The sequence below is a fragment of the Cystoisospora suis genome (assembly GCF_002600585.1).
Source record: "Cystoisospora suis strain Wien I chromosome Unknown contig_7071, whole genome shotgun sequence".
NCBI lineage: Eukaryota > Apicomplexa > Conoidasida > Eucoccidiorida > Sarcocystidae > Cystoisospora > Cystoisospora suis.
In genome coordinates, this window is record NW_027159857.1 from 1 (window position 1) to 19801 (window position 19801).

The 19801-nt window shown below is 47.6% G+C and overlaps 2 protein-coding genes across 2 annotated transcripts; both read right to left on the reverse strand.

The window, feature by feature from the left end:
* Positions 1-116: 116 nt before the first annotated feature.
* CSUI_010283 ((2fe-2s)-binding protein) lies at positions 117-4335 on the reverse strand (the record flags this gene model as incomplete). The annotated part of the gene is made up of 8 exons (XM_068070388.1): positions 3986-4335; positions 3278-3328; positions 2663-2991; positions 1884-2140; positions 1545-1666; positions 623-681; positions 464-521; positions 117-257 (listed from the first exon to the last, which is right to left on the reverse strand). Coding segments are annotated over exons 1-8 (1104 nt in total), but the record flags the coding sequence as incomplete, so codon positions are not given.
* Positions 4336-5983: 1648 nt separating this feature from the next.
* CSUI_010284 (uncharacterized protein) lies at positions 5984-19766 on the reverse strand. Its single transcript, XM_068070389.1, has 4 exons — positions 16239-19766; positions 15072-15505; positions 13144-14465; positions 5984-12382 (listed from the first exon to the last, which is right to left on the reverse strand). Exons 1-4 carry the CDS (start codon positions 19297-19299, stop codon positions 6496-6498), a joined length of 10704 nt encoding a protein of 3567 aa, XP_067917636.1. The 5' UTR covers positions 19300-19766; the 3' UTR covers positions 5984-6495.
* Positions 19767-19801: the final 35 nt, after the last annotated feature.

Sequence of the window (19801 nt, forward strand, 5' to 3'; positions counted from 1 at the left end):
GACACGAAAATAGTAGCTGGATTTTGGACAAGTGCATACTTATATAAAGTATGCTACACTGTTGACCAGTTAGAGTAAAGGGACTCCGGCTCCTGTGTTTGTCACCTCGACACACCTGTTGGAATGGAGTGCATAATAGTGACGGTCCTACGTCTTTTGTCCCTGTTCACCACGTTGAAGATATTCGTGTGTGGAGCCACAAAAACAATCTCGAAGACTCCCGTTGGACAAGACTCCATCTCATGATATATCACGGACTGCAACATTAACAGGACAGCAGAACACTTCCCTTCAGCAACTCTTTCCCGCACACTCTGCTGTGCTCAGACGTCACCATACAAACCAGAAGGCAGCAAGCTGCTGTTTGACCCTATCGAACACTGTCCTGACACAACGGCATTGCCTCGCAGTCCATTTTACGTGTGACGGAGAGAAAACACTTTTGCCTCCGTGGGCGGCCTACCTTCATCCCGTTCGGGACCTTCTCCAGAGTGGCATAGTACGCGTTCGTGTCGGTCCGCCTGCGTAAAAACACGTTGGATAGCAGTTGATCAGGCCGCATAGACGGAAGTGATAAGGGCCCATGCTGCAGTATGGGTTGTTCCGACTCCGGGGAACTTACCTGCCGAGCCAACCGTGGTGGGCAAAGGGGAAGTGAGCGATGTCTACCAGGTTCTCCAACTGCACACACGATAGCCATGGATTCACGCCTGAACATCCCCGGAGCGGGTTTCCCGAAGAAACTATTACTGAGCTTGCCCCAGCAGCGCGGATATTGCTCCGGCCGTCGCATGGGAAGACACAGAGCCGCGCGAGGTATCTGGTTCACAGAAGCAGAATGCTTTCGATGGTTTTTGCGAACAGCTGCCCCTCTCCCCTCTCCGCGAGGTACGCGACCTCCATCAACCGAGTCGCACTTGATTGGGTTTCGAGAGATAGCTGGAGCACTTCATACACTGTCCCGTACGGGCCATACTCGAAACGTTTTCAGCCTCTTGGCGCACAGGGCCCACATAACCTTGCCGCAGGCGTGGAGTGTTTTAGCTAGACACGAGAAACACGGAGCTCAAGGAAATGCGAACGCTTGTCCCCGAACTAGACTTTAGGCTTGTGAACTCACTGACACGTGTGGGTCCTTAGAAGTTATCGCTCGCCATGGAGCGACGTCAAACCTCCGGTGATCCCTCTTCTGACAAATGAATAGGTGCAAACAGGCGGGCAGTACTAGCGGTAACCGCGGGCAGGTAACTCTGCGGTAATGCGGCGTAGAGCTCTAAGAAGGGGCTTTCTTGGTGGCAGCGAATACACGTCAAGGAGCACACCGACAGAGCTTTGTTCTCAAGTGAAGAATCCTCACTAGTCTTACTTTTTCAAGTGTGGAATATGGCCGGGCAGACAGGTACAACCAAGCAAGTTCACGGCTGATTATTGCACAGTACCATCTTTCGGCCTTTTTCGTGAGACCAATGTGTAATCTTGTCAGACATTCAGAACGCAGCAGGGCCGCAGGCTCTGAGGTTCAGTTCAAGCGGTCGTTCGCTCACCAGCAGGGTATTCTCGAAGGGGAGATGCAGTTCCAGGAAGCGACCATACACCTCTCCTCTTTCGTACGCTTCCCTAATAGGAAACTCAGGAATGTCTCTATCATCCGCCTCCTCGGGTTTTCCTGAACATCGCATTGACAAAGACAGCGCACGTTCCCCTTGGCGGCTGTCTCCTTCTGCTGCAAGGAATATGTCAGCAGTGCGTTGGCTTGCTTCAGCCGGAAAGATAGAGGAAGGCGTCATCCGATAGTGTCAGGAGAAGTGAGCCGCCATCTGGCTAAAGAACGCATTGTTCATTTGTTCACCTCACGATATGGTCAAGGTTGAACCGCCGCGTACCGAGCCAAACCCAGACAAAGCCCTGCTTGTCCACACAGGGGAAAGTCTGGACGCATGATCCAGATGGTATCAAACTCTGGCGTTTCTTATGGGCAGTTGCGGTGGCAGGGCATACGCCGTCTGCACCAGCTGACACAGTGTCCTCGGACAATCCGCCTGCGGCTTGATTGGCCTTGATTCTGTGGTAAGAGGTCGGAATGCTGGAAACTTTTCCAGAGCACCCGTCGAACTTCCATCCGTGGTACAAGCATTCAAGCCTGAGAACGTGGAAGGAGGAGGCGGAGCAGAGCCCAGCCACCGGCACAACACATTCGGGCTTGAGGAGCCGGGCCTGCAAAGTCCCCCGCCGGGAAGGTCACCATCAGGCAAGGTATGTTATTTTCTCTGCGCCAATAAACGCACATGGGCCTTCATCATGCGAACGCACGCACGCTTGCTTGTCCAGCTGATCAAAGGGGCTGTCGCCTTAGGGGCGGTGACCTCCCATCACATAACGACGGTTTTGTGGAAGCCCCAGAAGCACGCTAGCGCGGCCATGGCTGGGCTTTGCGAGCAGTGAAGGAGGCAGAGACACCTCCGGCGAGGCAGTCTGAGCTGCTACGTCGTGAACATAATGCGCGCCAATGTCATAGCCAGCAGAAAGCAAGACTCCAGTTGTCTGACTTGTTTCTCATCATTCCGCTCCCCGAAGCAGGTTCCTGTCGACAACTCTGCAGGAACCCCCAGGGATAGGCTATGATCAGTGCAGTAAGAACAGCGGGCCAGGGGAGCTGACTTACGTGCCATCAACGACTTTACCAACCGACAGCTTTGTGTTCTTGTGAGGGCACTTGTCGGCCAGACACACAGGTCGCCATTTGACGGCCGGGCCATATCGGGAAGCGCCACCTTTGTGTGTCTCTGGGCACACAGAGATGTGAGACAGGGGTGGGCCTGCTTCATCGCTTGGCCGTCGGTATCGCCTTGGCGGCAATTTTGTTCGATAGAGAACTAAGGGAGTCCCAAGAAGCCGAATACTTGCAGGCCGATGACCAGGTGGATCGTAACGCCCTCTTGCATCGGGTGGCGGCAGAGAGGTCGAGAGGCAGACCGGATACCAGAACTTTCTCTGCGAGTCGAAAGTGGACAGCAAGGCCGCCAAGAAGCAGAAATCTGGCGGCGCTGCAGCTTCAGCATGCGAGCTAAGATGACGTAGTATGCCGACGGAGCTTAAGATATTCTGAACCAGTATATGGAACAGACGTCTCCGACGGAAGAACCTCTGGCCTTGCTATCATATTCGTCAGGGATCATTCAGTGGGAAAGTTGGTTCGCTTGCACTTACTGGCCGCGTTCTCTGAACGGAGTAAAGGTAAGCCGGGGAAACCTGACCGGACATGTTTTATCAGACGTACCAGATCTGTCTCTATATGAGAGATCCCTGGAATACCAGCAGCCGCGTCCCCCTGAAAAGCAAGGAGATGTACATGAGTGGCCTAGGCCACCATTTGATGCGTCTTTGTGCGCGAACCAGTGCCAAGAACGTCGCACCGGTGTGTCATGTCTATCGCACCCTTGGGTCGGCGACAAGCTGTTACTCGCCGAAAGGAAAGAGGGCCTTGAGTCTTCGTAGGAAAGGAAAAGCGGGACTGCTGGGACACCAAAGAGGGGCTCCAGAAAACAGCTGTTATGTAGGAGATGACCAGCTCGAGAAGAGAAGCGGGAGTCACGACACTCATCCGAGGTTACCCACGCTGGCACACGTCCTGACACGGGGACCTTCAGAGGGAGGCGTAAATAAATCTACAGCAGATGAAATGCCAACCTGCCAGTGACGAAACCAAATGGCCTCCGGGCCTCCCTGTCTTCTTGATTATTCTACAACAATTTGGAGATGGGCTTCACTGGGAATACAAAGAGAGAGTGGTGTCCTCTTGGAAATTCTACAGCAATTTGGAGATGGGCTTCACTGGGAATACAAGGAGACAGTGGTGTCCTCCTAGTGCAATAGAGTTCAGCTTAGAAGGTTAGGATGGAGTCTTCCTTCACAGTCGCGGCCGTGATGTCTGAACATGTTCGAGCCCTGTCTCCAGAAGGCAGAAAAAGTAAGCGCTCGCCCTTACCTTCTTCGCCTGGAACGGGGGAAGCTGTGGTCCAAACGGCTCGCCGTAGGGCGGAAAGTCGTTGAACGTGAAAAACGGCTCCGCCATTGGTTCTTAGCCGGATTTCCAATGCGGATTATCTTTCAACTTGCTGGGCAGAGCCAGTTTTTGTCTGCTGCAAAAACCAAGCATGACATCTGCTGACGAGGGACAAGCTTGGTCGGCGGACGCGACAGCCGCCTGCCAGGATCCAGGCTCGGCCCGCTAGCAACGAAGCTGGCGGTTCATGGCCGGTAAGTCCCTTTTTTGGTGAGCCACGAAAAGTCTAGTAATCTAAATGGGACCATAAAATGGTTCTCGATCTTCGCGCTCATAGCCCAGGGTTACCTTGCGAAAAACATCGCGTGCTCAGCTCATGAGCACGCGGACATTGTTGGGGTCGGTGTAGGGTCCGCCCTCCCTGAGGCCTTCCTGCTGTGGTACAAAAATCACCTGTCGCGTTGTGAACCTGTGATCTTCGTCAGGGCGGAGGAAGGGCGCCAGGCAGCAAGAGCGCCTTTGTCATGCCCAACAGAAAGGCCAAGCGTCAAGGCGCCACGCGATCTGTCTCTGCGATCTGAGTGAAAGTAACACACTGCCCAACATAATGGCAAATCGTTGGAGAGCTCAGGCGAACCTCCAATCCTCCTGTTTTTGTTCGAATGAGCGGTCTCACCTTTTTCACGCACTTTTGAAGACCGTCCATTAACTGTCTTGCGTACTTTCTGTTTCCGCGTAAGCGGTACCGTGGAATGGGTAGCACACAGCTTCGCCATCCTAGGCCGCGATCTCCGAGTTGTTCCCGTTCGGACTTCTCAGTGTTAGTCCACCCTAACATTAAGGTTCATACGCAATACATCTGAAATAGCGTCCAGCAGTCTTGTCAGGCCTGCACAGGTATGCAGCCTAGATCCCTGTGCCATGCTGTGCTTGGCACGGCGAATGTCATTCACCGGACCAGCTGGACCAAGAATTTCCAGCGTAGGACGGACAGTCTTCTAGAAAAGGCAGCTAAACTCAGAAACACGATTCGTGTCATGTCAGGTGCAAACGAGATGCCAACCGGTTCGCGGAAAGCTTGCGGTATGCTGCTGTGCCTACATGATTCCGCCCCGGTACCTATTTAAGCTCCCTCTTGAGATCATCATCTTTGTCCAGCCGTGAGCTAGACAGTCCCAATCTACAAAGCGCGCGCGAGACAAACGTTTGCCTGTCCACTGTGGAAAGTCTTCAGCCGAAGGGGCGGACGCTGGTGGCGACCCGTCGCATTTCTTCTTGGCACCAGAATGAGATTGGCTGCTTCTACGCTGTGCCACAATTCGCAAGCGGGGGTTTCGAACGGTCGTCTCCCACGAAACCCAGCTAATTGTCTTGTTTAGTTGTCTGTAGCGCTGCTTCCTTTGCTTTGGCCAGCGGGCCGTGGACTACTTTAGCAATGCTACTGCTCCCCCCGCGCTGCACTGGGTTACAGGCTGCACTCAAACACGTGTATGATGGGACACGCTGAAGTTTCAATGTGTGGGAGTTTTAGCCCGTGTCCGCATAACGATAAAGACGGATCTACCGACCTGCAACCGCGGCCACCTCTTCTTAACGAGTACTACTGAACTGCTGCGCACTCTCTCGCTCGACCGCGACCGCACAGCCCTTTCCATTTCGCTTTTTCTTGTGACGGGCTATGTAACAATCCTTCTTCTTGTGTCCGAACATGTGTACGTCGGAAGCAGGCAACTATGAGTACAGATGCCTACATGCATTATAGACCTCTACAGAGGACACACGCTCTCCACTATTCCTCCCGGGACTATCTCCCCCACAACCTCCACGTCAAGACCTTTTTTCGTCATAGTGCGTCGTCAGGACAGATTGACACAGGAGGCTGCTTTTTAATTTCGCACAACTTCTTAGCCTTCCTTTTGCTACCTTCTGGACCCCGATAAATCTTGTCAAGACTAAAATACGCGAAGGTTTCCTTCGAGACCTCACGATTCCTGTCAAAATTCAAAGTCTGGTACTATAGCATGATCGACGAAAAGAGCAACACAAGCAGAAATCTGAATACGGCCATCACACTCGACTTGTTTATCAAGGACACACGACTGAGAGACAGATACACATTTTCTCGAACCTTTGTTCTCAGTGCTTCTTCGTTCTAGAACACTCTAGCTCAACTACAATGCCCTGAACGTCCTGAGGGCGACAAGCTTTCGAAAAGAGTAGAGCAGTAAATCAAGAAATACTCCATATCTGCTTTCAAGCACATGCGACTGTAAACAATAAGGAAGCCAAACACAGAGTGTCAATAGAAACCAACAGACTGTCACGACAGCCGATGACGGAACTCTGGCTCTACCTATTTTTTCATTCTCATCCGTTCTTTCTTCTTATACGACGGTGTCCTCCATTTGTCTTCAAAAACCACAAGTTCCACCTGCCTCACTCCGATTCTTCTTTCCTTGACCCTACCACTTTTCCACCTACTACTACTACTACTAATCAAGTCTCCCTCTCCTCGTATTTCCGCCACTCGTACCTCCCATTCCCCTTAAGACAGTAGTACCCTTTGTAGTATCCTTTCCAGGTGGTGAAGCGACTTCACTCTGTGACGAGACCCACTTCCATCGTCCATCCGCTTGCATTTGGAGTTTCTGAGGAAGAGGTTCTGCTGCTGCTGCTCCTCCTCCTACTGAGGCACTCCCAGAGGAACGGCTTCCACAAGAATAGGAGAGAAACGACCTTCCTTCGTCATCCATTCCGTATTCGTGCGTATCCCCCCCACCTAGACGACTTCGATGGAAATCAGCCGCCCTCGCCATCTCTAGACGAGCTTTCTCACGTATCAGAAAAGAAGACGGGGCGCTTCCAGGGCTCCCCTCTCCCATAGAATAAGGATGGACCGACGAGGAAGCAGAGAAGACGTTATGCGGAGACACTAAATCACTTCTCTCTGGCACATATATTCTATCCGAAGCAGGAATAAAGGAACAAGCAGGTCGACGTCTCCATCTCATCCACGAATGAAAAGTATCTCTTCTTGAGATAAAAACTAAACCCCCAAACAGAAGAATCACCACAATGCTCCATTCCCATATCATACGGAAGATACCTGTTGTTCCTCTTCGACCTTTGTCTTTCTCTTCTTCATGATCTTCTTCTTCTTCTTCGTCTTCTTCTTCAAGGTCCCAATACCTTGACGTTTCAGATCTCCCTTCACTGTGACTGTACCTTTGAGAAAAGAGCGAATCGGAAAAGACAGAGAGAAGGTTTCTCTTCAATAGAGGCTCAGGTCCCGCATCTAAAGAGACAGACAATGTCTGCTTCCATACTGGGCACTCGATAGTAATCTTCGCAGTAGACGGTGCTACCCACATACTTGCTCCATCCATGTCGTCTTCTTCTTCTTCCTCTTCTTCTTCACTTTCTCTTTCTAGATCCTTTTGATCTTTCTCTGCACGCTTTCGACTCTTACTATTCACCTCGCCTACCCCTTTATCTCTCTTACCCTTCTGAAGTCCCTTAGCTTCTTCTTCTTCTTTCTCTTTATTATATGCTGTTTCTCGCTTTGCGGCGGCGTCTACTCTTACAGCTAACAAAGGACCTCTCTGTTGAGCTCTAACTCGATATGCATCTGAAGACACATGGACACGAACAGAAAGCCGCTGCCCTCTCTCTCTTTCTTTCTCTCCTTTTGCTCTTCTCTTATTCTCTTTCAGAACGGCTCCTGCATCTCCACCCCTCTCCTCCCCGAAAGGGACAGGATAAACAAAGAAGATCACAGGGAGCTTCGCCCCCTCTCTTAGTGATCTTTCACGAAGAATGTCTAATCTCGAGGCATGACTCATTGGACCCGAGAAAGAAGAAGAAGAAGACGTCGACTGAGATCTACCCCCAAGCTGAGAAGAAGAGAGATCTTCTTGTTCTTTCATGAAGTTCATCCATCCGCCTAGATGGTTCTGAGCTTCGGCAAAGAAGTCTTCTTCCTCTTCCTCTTCTTCTTTTTTCTCTTGTTCTTTCCTCTCCTTTTCCTTACGACTATCCGCTTCTTCTTCCTTTGAGCCGCTTTCACCGTGCTCTCCAGGTGACGTGTTTTCATCTCCTCTGTTTCTTTCAGATTCCTCTTCTTTTCCATTGACGAACAAATGAGTGAAGTACTGCTCGCGTTTTATGAAGATGACTCCTCCACGGCCAGGAATGTCTACGATTCTTCCTTCTCCTAGAGTAGTTGTCGAGCTGAGATAACTACTTTTCTCTCCTATCACAAGTCTCATATGAGGCTTGAAAGGTAAAGCTATACATCCTGTTGGAAGCCCTGAGAGAGAGGAGTTGATAGGTGACGCCATCGCCGGACTTCTGCTCGAATAATTTTCGTCGAGACTTTGACTAGCTGTAGACCGCATCGACTGGAAGAATCGGCGACGAGCCTGATGATGTATCTGTTGATAGATCGACATATCCATCTTGGAAGAAGAAGAAGAGGAAGTCGCAAACATCATAGCTGTCTCGAGATCTGAAGGAGAGAAAGAAAACAATGGAAGAGTTCCCCCGCCGAGCGAGACACGGACAGAGACAGGAAGAGATAAGGAAGCTGCTTCATCGACGCCATCGGAAGAAGAAGAAAAGGAAGAAGAGAAGAACAAAGGGGGTGTCGCGATGGAATTTGTTTGCTCTTCCTCTTCTTGGATGTCCTTTTCATCTCTTCGATCTTCTCTCTTATTATGTGTATGAGAAGTCTGAGAAGAAAGAACTGCTGCGGCGCAAGGATTTCTTTCCGAATCAAGGTATCGCATGAAGGATGGCGAGCTTTCTTTGCCTGCCCCAACTACGCGTGATAACGCCAGAAGATAGGGAAGATCTTGTTCGAAAGAAAGTGTCTGTCTAGGTCGTACCGTACATGCTTGAGCTGTAAGAACTTCATCCTCTCCCCCCGCGTTGTCTGAAGAACCCACAGTCTTATCATCAGCCCTCTCTAAGATCTTCTCTGAAAATGAAGAAGACGAGCTCTTCTCTTCTTCCTGTTGCTTTCTTTCAAAGACTCTTTCTTCTCCATCCTTCACATTCGAAAGATTTTCGCCGTTGCCCCTTGGGGAGAACGAAGTCGGAGAAAAAAGTTCTGATCTTTCCTTTCTTCTTCCTCCTGTTTTCTTCATGGGAAGCTTGAGAGACTCTACAGTGTAGAGAGGTGCTAAGTATGGATCACCTATCTCACAGTCAACCCGAGCACTTGATGTGATATAGACCGATGTACTGACATCTCGCCATTCATTCTTCTTCCCCGTCTTCTCTCGTTCATAACTTTCCTTCTCGAAAGGCTCTTCGTCATCTGGCTGGAAACTGTCTTTCTTCTTCAGATTCTTCTTCTTCTTCATCTTCTCCTCGTGTTGATCGCGATCAAAAGAAGAGGAAGAGCGGTATCCTTCATTCCTCTCTTCAACACTCCGAGAGACTTCACGTCCCTCACTGAGGGATTGAAAAGAGCCGTGAGAAGGCAAACCCCTCATAGGGGGAGATGTATCAGCTTGAATGCGAAAGAGAAGAAGATGATGATCACTTGTCCCTCTAAGAAGAGGACTGTGATCTCTCCCTTCTCCTTCTTCCATCTCTTCTTCATCGTCATCTTCATATCTCTCCGATAAACCGAGAGAGGCGGTTCTTTTGAAGCCTCCGAAGCTAAAGGAGAAACTGTTGCTTTTGCTGTCGGATGAATGCGACCTCCTGCACTTCCCTGCTTTCTGTAACTCGGGTAGAGACACCATGGAAGACACAGAGACAGATTGAGGAGATTCCTCACGCTTCTCTTGTTCTCTTCGAGAAGAAGAAAAAGAAGAAGATCTATCTGATGCCTCAGATCTTCTATCTACTAAAGACATCCATGCTGTCTCAGGAGGGAAGTCTATAGAAAGTGCTCTGTCGTGTACATCTTCTTCCTCCTCTTCGCTTGTTCTTCTTCTTCTCTCCTCTTCTTGCCCTCCCTGTAGTAGAGAAGACGACCATCGTTGCTTTCCTATAGCACATCCTGCGGCAACTATAACACGTATCGACTTCTTCTGCTCTTCTCTCTTCTGTCTTCTCTCCTCTTCTTTTCCCTCCTTCAAAGACGTCTCTCCTACGAAGGAAGAAGAAGTCTTTCTTATCATATCTTCTCCTAATACATGGATATTCAAGATAGGGAGATCCCTGACTAGCACTTGAGCTCTTCCGGCACCTGCAGCGACAGCTGTGATACCATCAGATAGATGATGTGAGTTTGCCCCCTTCAACCTTTCACTTCTCATTCGAGATGCTTTCATATAGACTTCACTCTCACTAGGAGGGATAGAAGAAGATCCCCTAAATCCCCCTGAAGGTGTATAAACTTGAAGAATCGCATCATTGGTCGAGCTCCACTGCATAGAAGAGGCTGACGACAAAGAAGAAGGGCTATCAGAGACACTTCTATGCTTGCCAGGAGAACCACTATGACTCCTATCCCTACGACTGCTCGGACTGCTGAAGAAGCTTGGAGAAGACAGGAGAGGATCGGATGGAGAAAAGCCCTGCGACCAATCCAGGAAAAGCAAAGGAGACAAGATAGAAGATGTGTAAAGGTCATCTGCTATCTTCTCACAATATAAAGATAGAGACGAAGACGTCTTGCCTATTCCTCCTCGCCCTCTTCCGAAATCTTTCTTTCGAGATAAGACACCGAAATCCTCTTCACTCCTTTCTCTTCTTCTTGACGATGCTGAAGAGGGGGAGGAGAAGGGTGCCTCCGACGAAGGCCTCTCTTGCTCATCTCTCTTTTTCTTATGAGATGTCTCTGGGCGGGATGGAGAGTAGTAGGAAGAGGTCGAAGAAAACATAGAAGAAGATTGACCTTCTCTTGCATTCTCTACTTCAATCCTCTTCTTCAAAATATCACGAGCTTTTCTTCGACAACGTCTATAGGCTAACGCCGTTCTCTCTCCCATCTGTCTTTGTTCTCTCCACCAAACGTCGCTTAGTTTTCTTCTCAAACGATTTAAGAGTTCATTCGTCGTATCCTTCCGAAGAAGGAATTGCTTTATCATGACCATCTTCTTCTTCTTTTCTTCTTCCTGTATTCCTCTTCGATTCTTCTGCTCTTCTCCTCCTCCTCCTCTCTCATGATTCTCTTCATCTTCTTGTCTCGGGTGTTTCTCCGCCTTCTCTCTTCTTTCTTCTTCTTCTTCTGAGAGAAGCCACGTAGCAAGTGTACCAGGGACGTCATGCAAAGAAAACCGGAAAGATAGAGATGACGGGAAGAGATCGAAACGCGGAGTAGAAGGTGACGACGATGAGGCTGTCTTTGCATGCGCTTCAGGTCTTCTTATTCCTTCTTCATTTCCCTTAGATATAGGGACGGATGAAGAAGATCCGCCAGGGACTTCACAGAAAGGGATAGGAGAGAAAGAAGAAGGCTGCGTCCGAGAGAAAAGATACTCAAGTGTAGAAGAGGAAGAGGATCTCTTAAGCGTTGTAGAAGAAGAATCTATAGCAGAGAAATGAAGGAGAGGTTCATCTATCGAGAATGCTGGTGTATATAAGAAAGGAAGAGATGAAGATGATGTAAGAGAGAAGAAAAGAGAAGAAAGAGATGTATGAAGGGATTGTGCTATATAAGGAGAGAGAAGATGTGTGAACTTCGCCACAGAAGATATGGGTAGACATCTCGTAGAAGAAGAAGAAAAAGTTGTCGTAAGAGTCGACTTCAAAATTTCTTCAGCGACTTTCCTGAGATCTTTCGATAGCACCCACATCGAGTCACTGTTACCGTGAAAGGAGAAGAAGAAGCCTTCTCGGAGTTTTTCTCCGAGATGCCTCTCATTTCTTATCGCTAAAAGATAAGATGAAAGAAGAGGTTCTAGATGAAAGAACAATCTTATAGATAGCTGAGGAGGAGTAGGCGCGACTATCCCACCTCGGTCCCTTCTCCTCTTTTCACTATCTACCATTCGAACTGTCGATCCTGGAAAGAGAGGAATAAAGGGTATATTAATGAAGGAGAAAGACGAGGAGGAGAGAGCATGTGTATCTAGATTCTTCTTCTGACTAGACTTCTCTAGAGAGAAAGAAGAAAGACTTTTAGATAGATACCACGCCTCTTCAAGAGAAGGGAGAGACGGTAATGAAGGTCCTAGTATAGAAGGATTGTCTACGCAGACTCTTAGAGAATCGGATAGAAAGACGCGAGAAGAAGAAGAAGATACGTCTTTACCAGATGAAGAAGAGGGAGAAAGAAGAAAGACTGTAATAGCTGCACATCCCTCATACACTTTGGAGGCATATAAAACAATCGAAGGAGGTGCGAACATGTTTGAAGAATCGACATGACGCCCGACCTCCGCTGAGACCATCGAAGGATGAGAAGAAAATACATCCAGTCTGATTAAGGAAGGAAAGGAACGAAACAGAGACAAAACAAGGACTGGAAAGAGAAAAAGAAGGACCGATCTCTCTCGCTCTCTTCTCTCTTGAGAGGAAGTCCTAGAAGAGAAGAGAAACAACGACGTCTCTATATCATGTATACAGGTATATATATATATATATACACTTGCATATACATACATACATGCGTTCACATACATGTAGAGATGATGAATGTGATGTATGACGTAGGAGAAGAGTTATGATACGAGCGTGACCTAAACAACAAGAGTGGCAGTAGTTACGACTTCCTTCTATTACTGAAAAGCGTCTTTGTGGAGAAAGAAAGAGCAAAGAAAGGGAGACGTTCTCAAAGAATGAAAGTGAATGAGTGGAAGAACGAAAGACAATCTACCATCACAGCAATAGGAGAATGAACTGAAGAAATACAGAAGTTTAACCTTTTCCTCATGTACTTCCGAGGCAAACACAGGCATTCGTGTATTTCACCTTTTCCTCTTCCCTTAGCATCTTAAGAGTAGTGGAAGAAGTTTCTATGTACCGAGGGAGTGTCGGATGAACTAGCTACTCTGTCGTAGATCAGGAAAGAGAGAATTAAGCTAACTGAGCAATGCAGAGTCATCGAGGAGGGCAAGGGCGAGGTGTCTACTCTACTCTTCATTCATTGAAGGTAACTCAGACAGCTACCAACGCAGAGGCGGGAGATGAAGCGGATGATGGTGGAGAAGACATTCTTTCTTTCTTTATTTCTTTCTTACCTGAGATCATTCGGAGTTAAGATCTCCCTTCCATAGACATCGTGTAGAACGACCTCGAACTGTTGGATATCTCCTCTCGTCATTTTGATCGTTGTCAAAGAAGACGAACTCCATGATGGAGTAGCTAAGGCAGGAAATCCCTTTTGAAAAAGTGTGTCGTCTTCTCTTCTGGACCCTGGCAGTCCCTTCCTTCTCTTCGTAAGAGATATACTTGAAACTCTTGCAACTTCTACACGGCCGATCCACCAATCGTCCTCCTCATATGAAGTCTTTCTTCTTCTTCTTCCTCTTCTCCTCTTATTATGACTGATATCTTCTTCTCCACCTTCATCGACTTCATCTCTTCCAAGAGATTCTTCTCGCCCCCCTTGTCTCCTATGAACACTCCTTGAAATACCTCCTTCTCCTAAAGAAGATGAAACCATCTTCTTTCTCTCGGTTAGAACTAGAGAAGTTCGCAAGGAAGATACAGAGAAGGCCATTTCTCTTTCCTTATCTAAAGAAGAAGAATGAGGCGACGACCCTGCTCTACGGGAGAACAACCCAGGGTGATCTCCAAAGGTAACTAAGCCTTGACCCCCTGGTAGGACAGATATATTAGAAGAAAAAGAAGAGGTCTCTCCACCCCGCCTCATATCTCTTCCTTCGTCATTCATCGCCATAGGAGAAGAAGAGTCAGAGCAACGACATGCAGAAGGCGATCTATCAGCTGCAGGAGTACTGCTTCGATGATGCTTCGTCTCCTTTGGAGATGGGTCTTCTCCGGGGCTATGATCAATGTGAGGATTTGTGCTGTTTCGATGATAAGCATAACTAGGCCGAGAATGCTCTTCTTCTTCTTCTGAAGGAGAAACGGTGGTAGTAGGAGATGAAGGGTTAGAGGGGCATGGACATGGAGCGGATCGAGAAGAAGATGAAGAAGACGATATGCGACTCCGAGGAAGAGAAGAATGAAGATCTCCTTTGTTATCAAGAGGAGAAGAAGAGAAAGAAGCCTCGGATCTCGTTTCTATTTCAACGGAACAGCATGGAAGTCGATACTCGGAGAATTCAGCAAGAAGCAATGGAGGAGACAAGAGACCTTCGTGTCTACCCCTATCGTCAAGCTCGAAGAAGTCGCTTCTCAATCGACTGCTGTCTCTTATACATGCTGGTGATGCATACAGACCTTCTTTACATGCTCTTGGAGATCTCACATGCAAAGGAGAACGATGGAAGGACGAAGAAAAGGAGGGAGAAGGTGTGACAAAAGATGAGGCAGCTAGAGACGTAAGGGAAGCACGTGTCGAGAAAAGTGGAGAGGAAAGAACTTCAATGGAAACCTAGGAAAAAAGAAAGGAACAGACAGGAAAGCATCAGTTGAAGATGAAGAGAGAGAGACGGACGAGAGAGAGAAAACAAGAAAGAAAGGAAAGAAGATATCCACAGCTCTCTGTGCCACTACGACTACCTACTCCTACTACTACTATGCCTGCTTCATACGCACACACCCCACGCGCGCGCCCCGGATCTTCCTCCTTCTTCTACAGGTTAGAGAAGACTTTCTATAAACTGGCTATGAGTATACACGGGACACTTCACTCCAAGTTAGAGCGTCTATGATGCACCCCTGCTATCTATACATAGTCGAACCGCCGGGCCATAACGATCCTCATCTTCGCTAGCTGACGACCATCCTATCTATTAATGTGTTCACTCGCCCTTTCAATGGCTTGCAATGTCAACAAGAAAGCCTTCTACATCATTCTCACACTCGCTCACTAGGCAAATCATCTTCTTCTTTCTTCGACTATTCTTTTCTAGATTCTCTCCTCTCCTCTCATTCGGGACCGACACAGAAGTCCCTTTCCATCTATCTGCCCCCAAAAGAGAGCAAACAGAGAAGATAAGTGTAATAGTAGTCGAAAGCCAGCTGTATATACACCTACCTCTTTTTCAAGGACTACTCGTTTGCTGGAAGACCTTGTCTCTCTATCTTGACCTGCCGAGGAAGGAGAACAGCTCACACTCAAGTGTAACCGTGCTGTCCCTTGTCTTAACCCCACAACGGAGACACTCGTCATATCTCCAGAAGATCCAGAGACACGCCGTTTCAAAAGATCTTCAGGCGATAAGAAGTCGTTAGATGGAAGTCCATTGGTACAGAGATCAGAAGAAGAGGGAGACAAGCATAAAGGAGAAGTGAGAAAGACAGAAGAAGAAGTCGAGCAACAGGTCTCGCGAGTTTCATTGACATAGAGATCTCTCATAACAGGGTCTATAAGTAAGAAAGGAGGCGAGTCTGTCTCTGTGTCATTATCGAGCACCGTCCAGGTGTATGTACACACCGTGGCTGAGGGGGGAGGTATCGTTTCGCTGGAACCTGAGACGAAAAGAAGAACCCAACAGACATCAAGGCCCCGTGATTCAAGATGCCCCATCTAAGAGACAGTCTGAAGATGAAAGAAAGAAAGAAAGAAAGCGCCGCTGACTCTTGAGTCTACCCCCCATATAAGGATTCCCTCACTGATATGCATGCATACGTCGTCTCCAAAAGACTTCAAAGACCAAAGGAGGAGGAGGAAAGGGCAAGAAGGCCCGAACGTCGTACGGTTATCACATGAGGTGTATGTACACTACACACTCATACCGCCTATGTCGTAGAAACGAAGAAGCGAAGATGGACGCTGGAGAGACTGTTGAAACAGAAGTGGTAAAGGACAGACTGATCGTACATCGTAAGAAAGAATCTTTTGCTATCCACTTGAGTTTGAGGGGAGGATTCTTCACGTCTCTTATGGTGCCCCTGTGTATTCCATCTTTCATCACCCGCCTGCTACTCTAGAAGTTACATAAGAAGAAGATAGCTAGGACTGGATACCTAAGAGGTTGCTATACCAGATTCTTCATGGAGATGATTGATCTAATTGTACTAAATGAAAAGAAGAGATCTACACAAGAATCCAGAAGGCCGACAAGTCTTGCTAGACAGCGACAAGTGTGTGTAAGCTTCCATTCTTGTTCTCCCCCTTTTCTTCGCCATCGATGCCGAGACGAAAGGTACAGAAAAGACGACTAAAGGAGAAGAGAAAAAGAGAGAAGCTGTCCTTTCTTACCTAGCTGTTGATATCTACGTCTTCCCTCATGAGTCTGTAGGTCTAGCCCAGGTCCCCCAACGGTTCCTGTCGGTGTTAGAAGATGAGAGAAGTTGAATTCTCGATCTTTTTCATCGTACAAGAGTGCATGCAATTTTCGTGTGAGGTGTACATACACCCGAATCTTTTTTCCTTGTCTTTCATCATTCTCTTCACCTTCCAAATACGGACTTCTTTCTCTTTCTCCTCCTCCGCCCTGTCCTCTGTCTTCTTCGCCTCCTCCTCTCATAGTTTCAAGAGTTTTGCTCATTCTTTCATCTCCTTGTTCTCTCCCCACTCCCCCCAAACCTTCATTTCCTGTCGAGTGTATCGAACCACCTGTTTCATCAGGTAAACCTTTTTTGGCTAGCTGACGAAGTTTCTCTATTTGAAGTGTCTCCATCATACTTTCATGAGGAAGATCTAAGTAATAATTTCCAGAAGGACTTCCTCTGTATTCTCTAATCTCTACTCGCACAGGTAGAGCAACGATAACCTCTACAAGAGCTTCTGCAATTCTCTCCCTTGGATAAAGCGAGCGAAGAGAAGAAGAAAAACGAGGAGAATCCACATCACTCACGCTTACAACTAATCGAGCTTGACCTTCACGTCCTGTTACGATTTCAACTATATCTTCTCCTCTTGCATTTCGATCGTTCCTATGTCCATCCTTTGTATCCGTATATAAGCCGACGACGTCTTGATGATGTAAAGAAGCTCTTCCGTGTGAGAGACTCCCCCCGGGACTGATCATATTAACTGAAGAGATGATAAGTGAAGAGACAATCGATGGATCTGAAGAGACACATCGTCTTGTTACTCTTCCGCTCCCTCCTCTTTCTGCTTTTCCTTCTCTTTTTTCTTCTTCTTCATCTTCTTCTTCTTTTCCTCTCTCATCACCATATCCTTCCTCAGTTGTCGTCTTCATCCTCTTCTTCTTTTTCATTCCTCTTTCATCTTTGAGAATCCCTTCAATCATCGCTCTTCGCGAACTGCCGGGACCTCCTCTTACAGTCAGCTGGAAGGAATGGCCGCCCGGAAGAAGAACAAGCGTCGAAGGGAAGAGCCGAAGAGGGGGATACAGGGCTAGAACCATCTGTGTGCGTACAGGAGAAGCAATAAGACGAGCTTGACTCCTATGAGAGATATCATAGGGGAAAGAAGGTATCGAAGGTCTCCCCGATCGCCTCCTTTCTCCTGTCGATGACGAGATACCACCTCCACGAGAAGAAGAAGAGGTACGACTCTTTGGAAAAGAGAGAGAGAAGTTGAGAGCTTCAGCGATAAGAAGAATTTCTGTATCCGCATCAAAGCCATTTGCAAAGAAGAAGAAGTCGGGACAATCTTCTCCTGCTTCTTCTTGAGCCAAAGCTTCGTCCGTTTTAGTAGACGGGGGGAAATCACTCTTATCACGTCTAGAGAAACACCGAGGGAAACTTTCTTCTACTCTTGATCTTTGAGTTCGATGATCTCCGCCTGAAATGAAAGAAGACCTGTCATCTCTTGTTCTTCGTCGTCTTCTTTCTCCTTCATGTTGTTGAAGAGGTGGATAGACAGCTGAGCGATTTCCATCCACCGCATATGAAGCCACTGCTCCTATCATATTCTCTTCTTCTTCCTCTCCTTCTTCATCTTCATGACTCTCTTCTTCTTCTTCTTCATGTTTTCTCTCATTCTCTTGATCTCCCTCTGCATCACCAGAGAAGACGTCGTCAGCTTCTCTTCTATGGCGAGAACGACGTCGCCTTTTCGTGGATTTCTTCTTCTCTCCTCTCCTCCCATTCTCGTCTTCCTCAGAAAAAGAAAGATGAGACGAACTTCCTGTATGATGATCTTCATCGCCATCCAACAATGGATTGAATCTGCGCTGTACATACACCCAGCCACCATCTTCATCGTCTCTCTCTTCTTCTTCTCCTCCTGTCTCATCATCTTCTTCCTCTTCCCCTCCCTCCTCATGAAGAGAGAAAGCTTTTCGGTCATACTCTTGAGGTTCTCCGGAGATTCTTTCATATCTTCCACGTGACTTCTGTCTCTTCGTTGTCACCCGTAGAGACACATTCATCACTCGGAAGAGATTCCTATCTAATCGCTCTCCGTCATCTCCATACACTTCAATTTTCACACCATATGTCCTTCCTTGTTCTATCTCACCCCAGGTATCTTCTTCTCTTTCTTCTTTTCTCTTCTTTCCTCCTTCTCTTCTTCCTCTTCTTATCTTCATTCTTCTAGATGAACCTCCTGTCTCTCTCTCTGCTCCTTGTTCTAGCTCTTGTTCCTCGTTTTCTCCAGCAGAATCTTTCATAGTAGACCCCTTCTTATGAACTTCCCTTGCTTTGGAGGGGGAAAGAAGAACGTCTCTATGATTCTTCTGTTGTTGGCCGACACGTGAAAAGAGATCTTCGGATGGTACGAGAAACATCTTCAGTCTCTTAATACGAATGAACTCCACTTCAACGAGAGCTGTCTCCCCTCCTGTCTCTAACAGCCCACCTCCTGTCATGCTCTGAGAGCTTCTCTTCTTTCTATCTTCTTCTTCTTCGTGGACAGCACCATGGTAATTCTCTCCTATAAGAACACCTTCATCTTGGAGAACAAGAAGATTTCTTAAGGTGCTTTTCTTCTTAAACGAGGTGGCTTCATGCTTCCCTTGTCTCCTATCTTGGACTTCTGCTTCTACAGAACCATCGCTCTTCTTACTACCTCTATCATGATAGGGAGAAGGAGATCGTCCCTCATCTGCCTCTTCATTTTCCGTGTTGTCTACATCTCTATCTTGAGAAGAGAGAGAAGTAGACATAGAATACAAAGGAGGGGGAACGAGCCATGTCTCCTGAGATGTGATGGGACATGCAGCTGTACAAGGCTTCATACCTCTAGGCCATTCTAAAGGAGAAGGCAAATCAAAGATGAGATTTCCTGCCGTCTTCTCATTCCTTGAAGTCTTCTCTCTTCCTCTCGAAGAAGCAGAAGAGGACTTCTCCGAAGATAAGCCGAAGTAGCTTGTGATATCGAAAGCATCAAGAATCGACAGAGACTTCATGTTCTTTGTGTGGCTGGTCGTATAGTGCGGCTCAGAAAGAAGAGGTTCTAGTAGGTCGTTTCCTTGAAGGTAATGAAACCGAGAAAGAGCGTCATCAGGAGAGAGAGAAGAGAGTAGAGAAGATGCCTGAGGAAGCGATCGATTAAAAAGAAGAGACGAAGGAGAGGAGGAAGAAGATGGGGACGCAGAAGACGGGGCAGATGAGATTTCTTGGAAGANNGAGGAGGAGAGGAAGAAGAAGAATTGAAAGCATCTGAAGTGGGCTGAGAAGATAATGGGAGAGGTAAGATCACCTTTAGTCGTTTATCTTCTTGTCCTGATGTGAATTGTAAGAGGAGTCGATACACCATACGAGGATGATAGAACAACCTTATTCTCGGATAGACTCTTGAGAGATCTGCTTTCTCATTCTCTTCTATCGTCATGACACCTCCGGTAGAAGTTTGCGAGAATAGCGAAAGAAGGAGGGTCTCAGGAAGAGGAAGACGATCCAGAGGGTAGA

Bases quoted from the DNA above. Each gene is read 5' to 3' on its own strand.
- CSUI_010284 (XM_068070389.1), bottom strand. From the start codon at position 19,299: ATGAAGTCTCTGTCGATTCTTGATGCTTTCGATATCACAAGCTACTTC. The intron at 15,506-16,238 runs GTAAGAAAGGAC...TTTTCGTCTCAG, and splicing joins ACGTAGATATCAACAGCTAG to GTTCCAGCGAAACGATACCT. The intron at 14,466-15,071 runs GTAGGTGTATAT...CTTTTTTCCTAG, and splicing joins GAGTAGTCCTTGAAAAAGAG to GTTTCCATTGAAGTTCTTTC.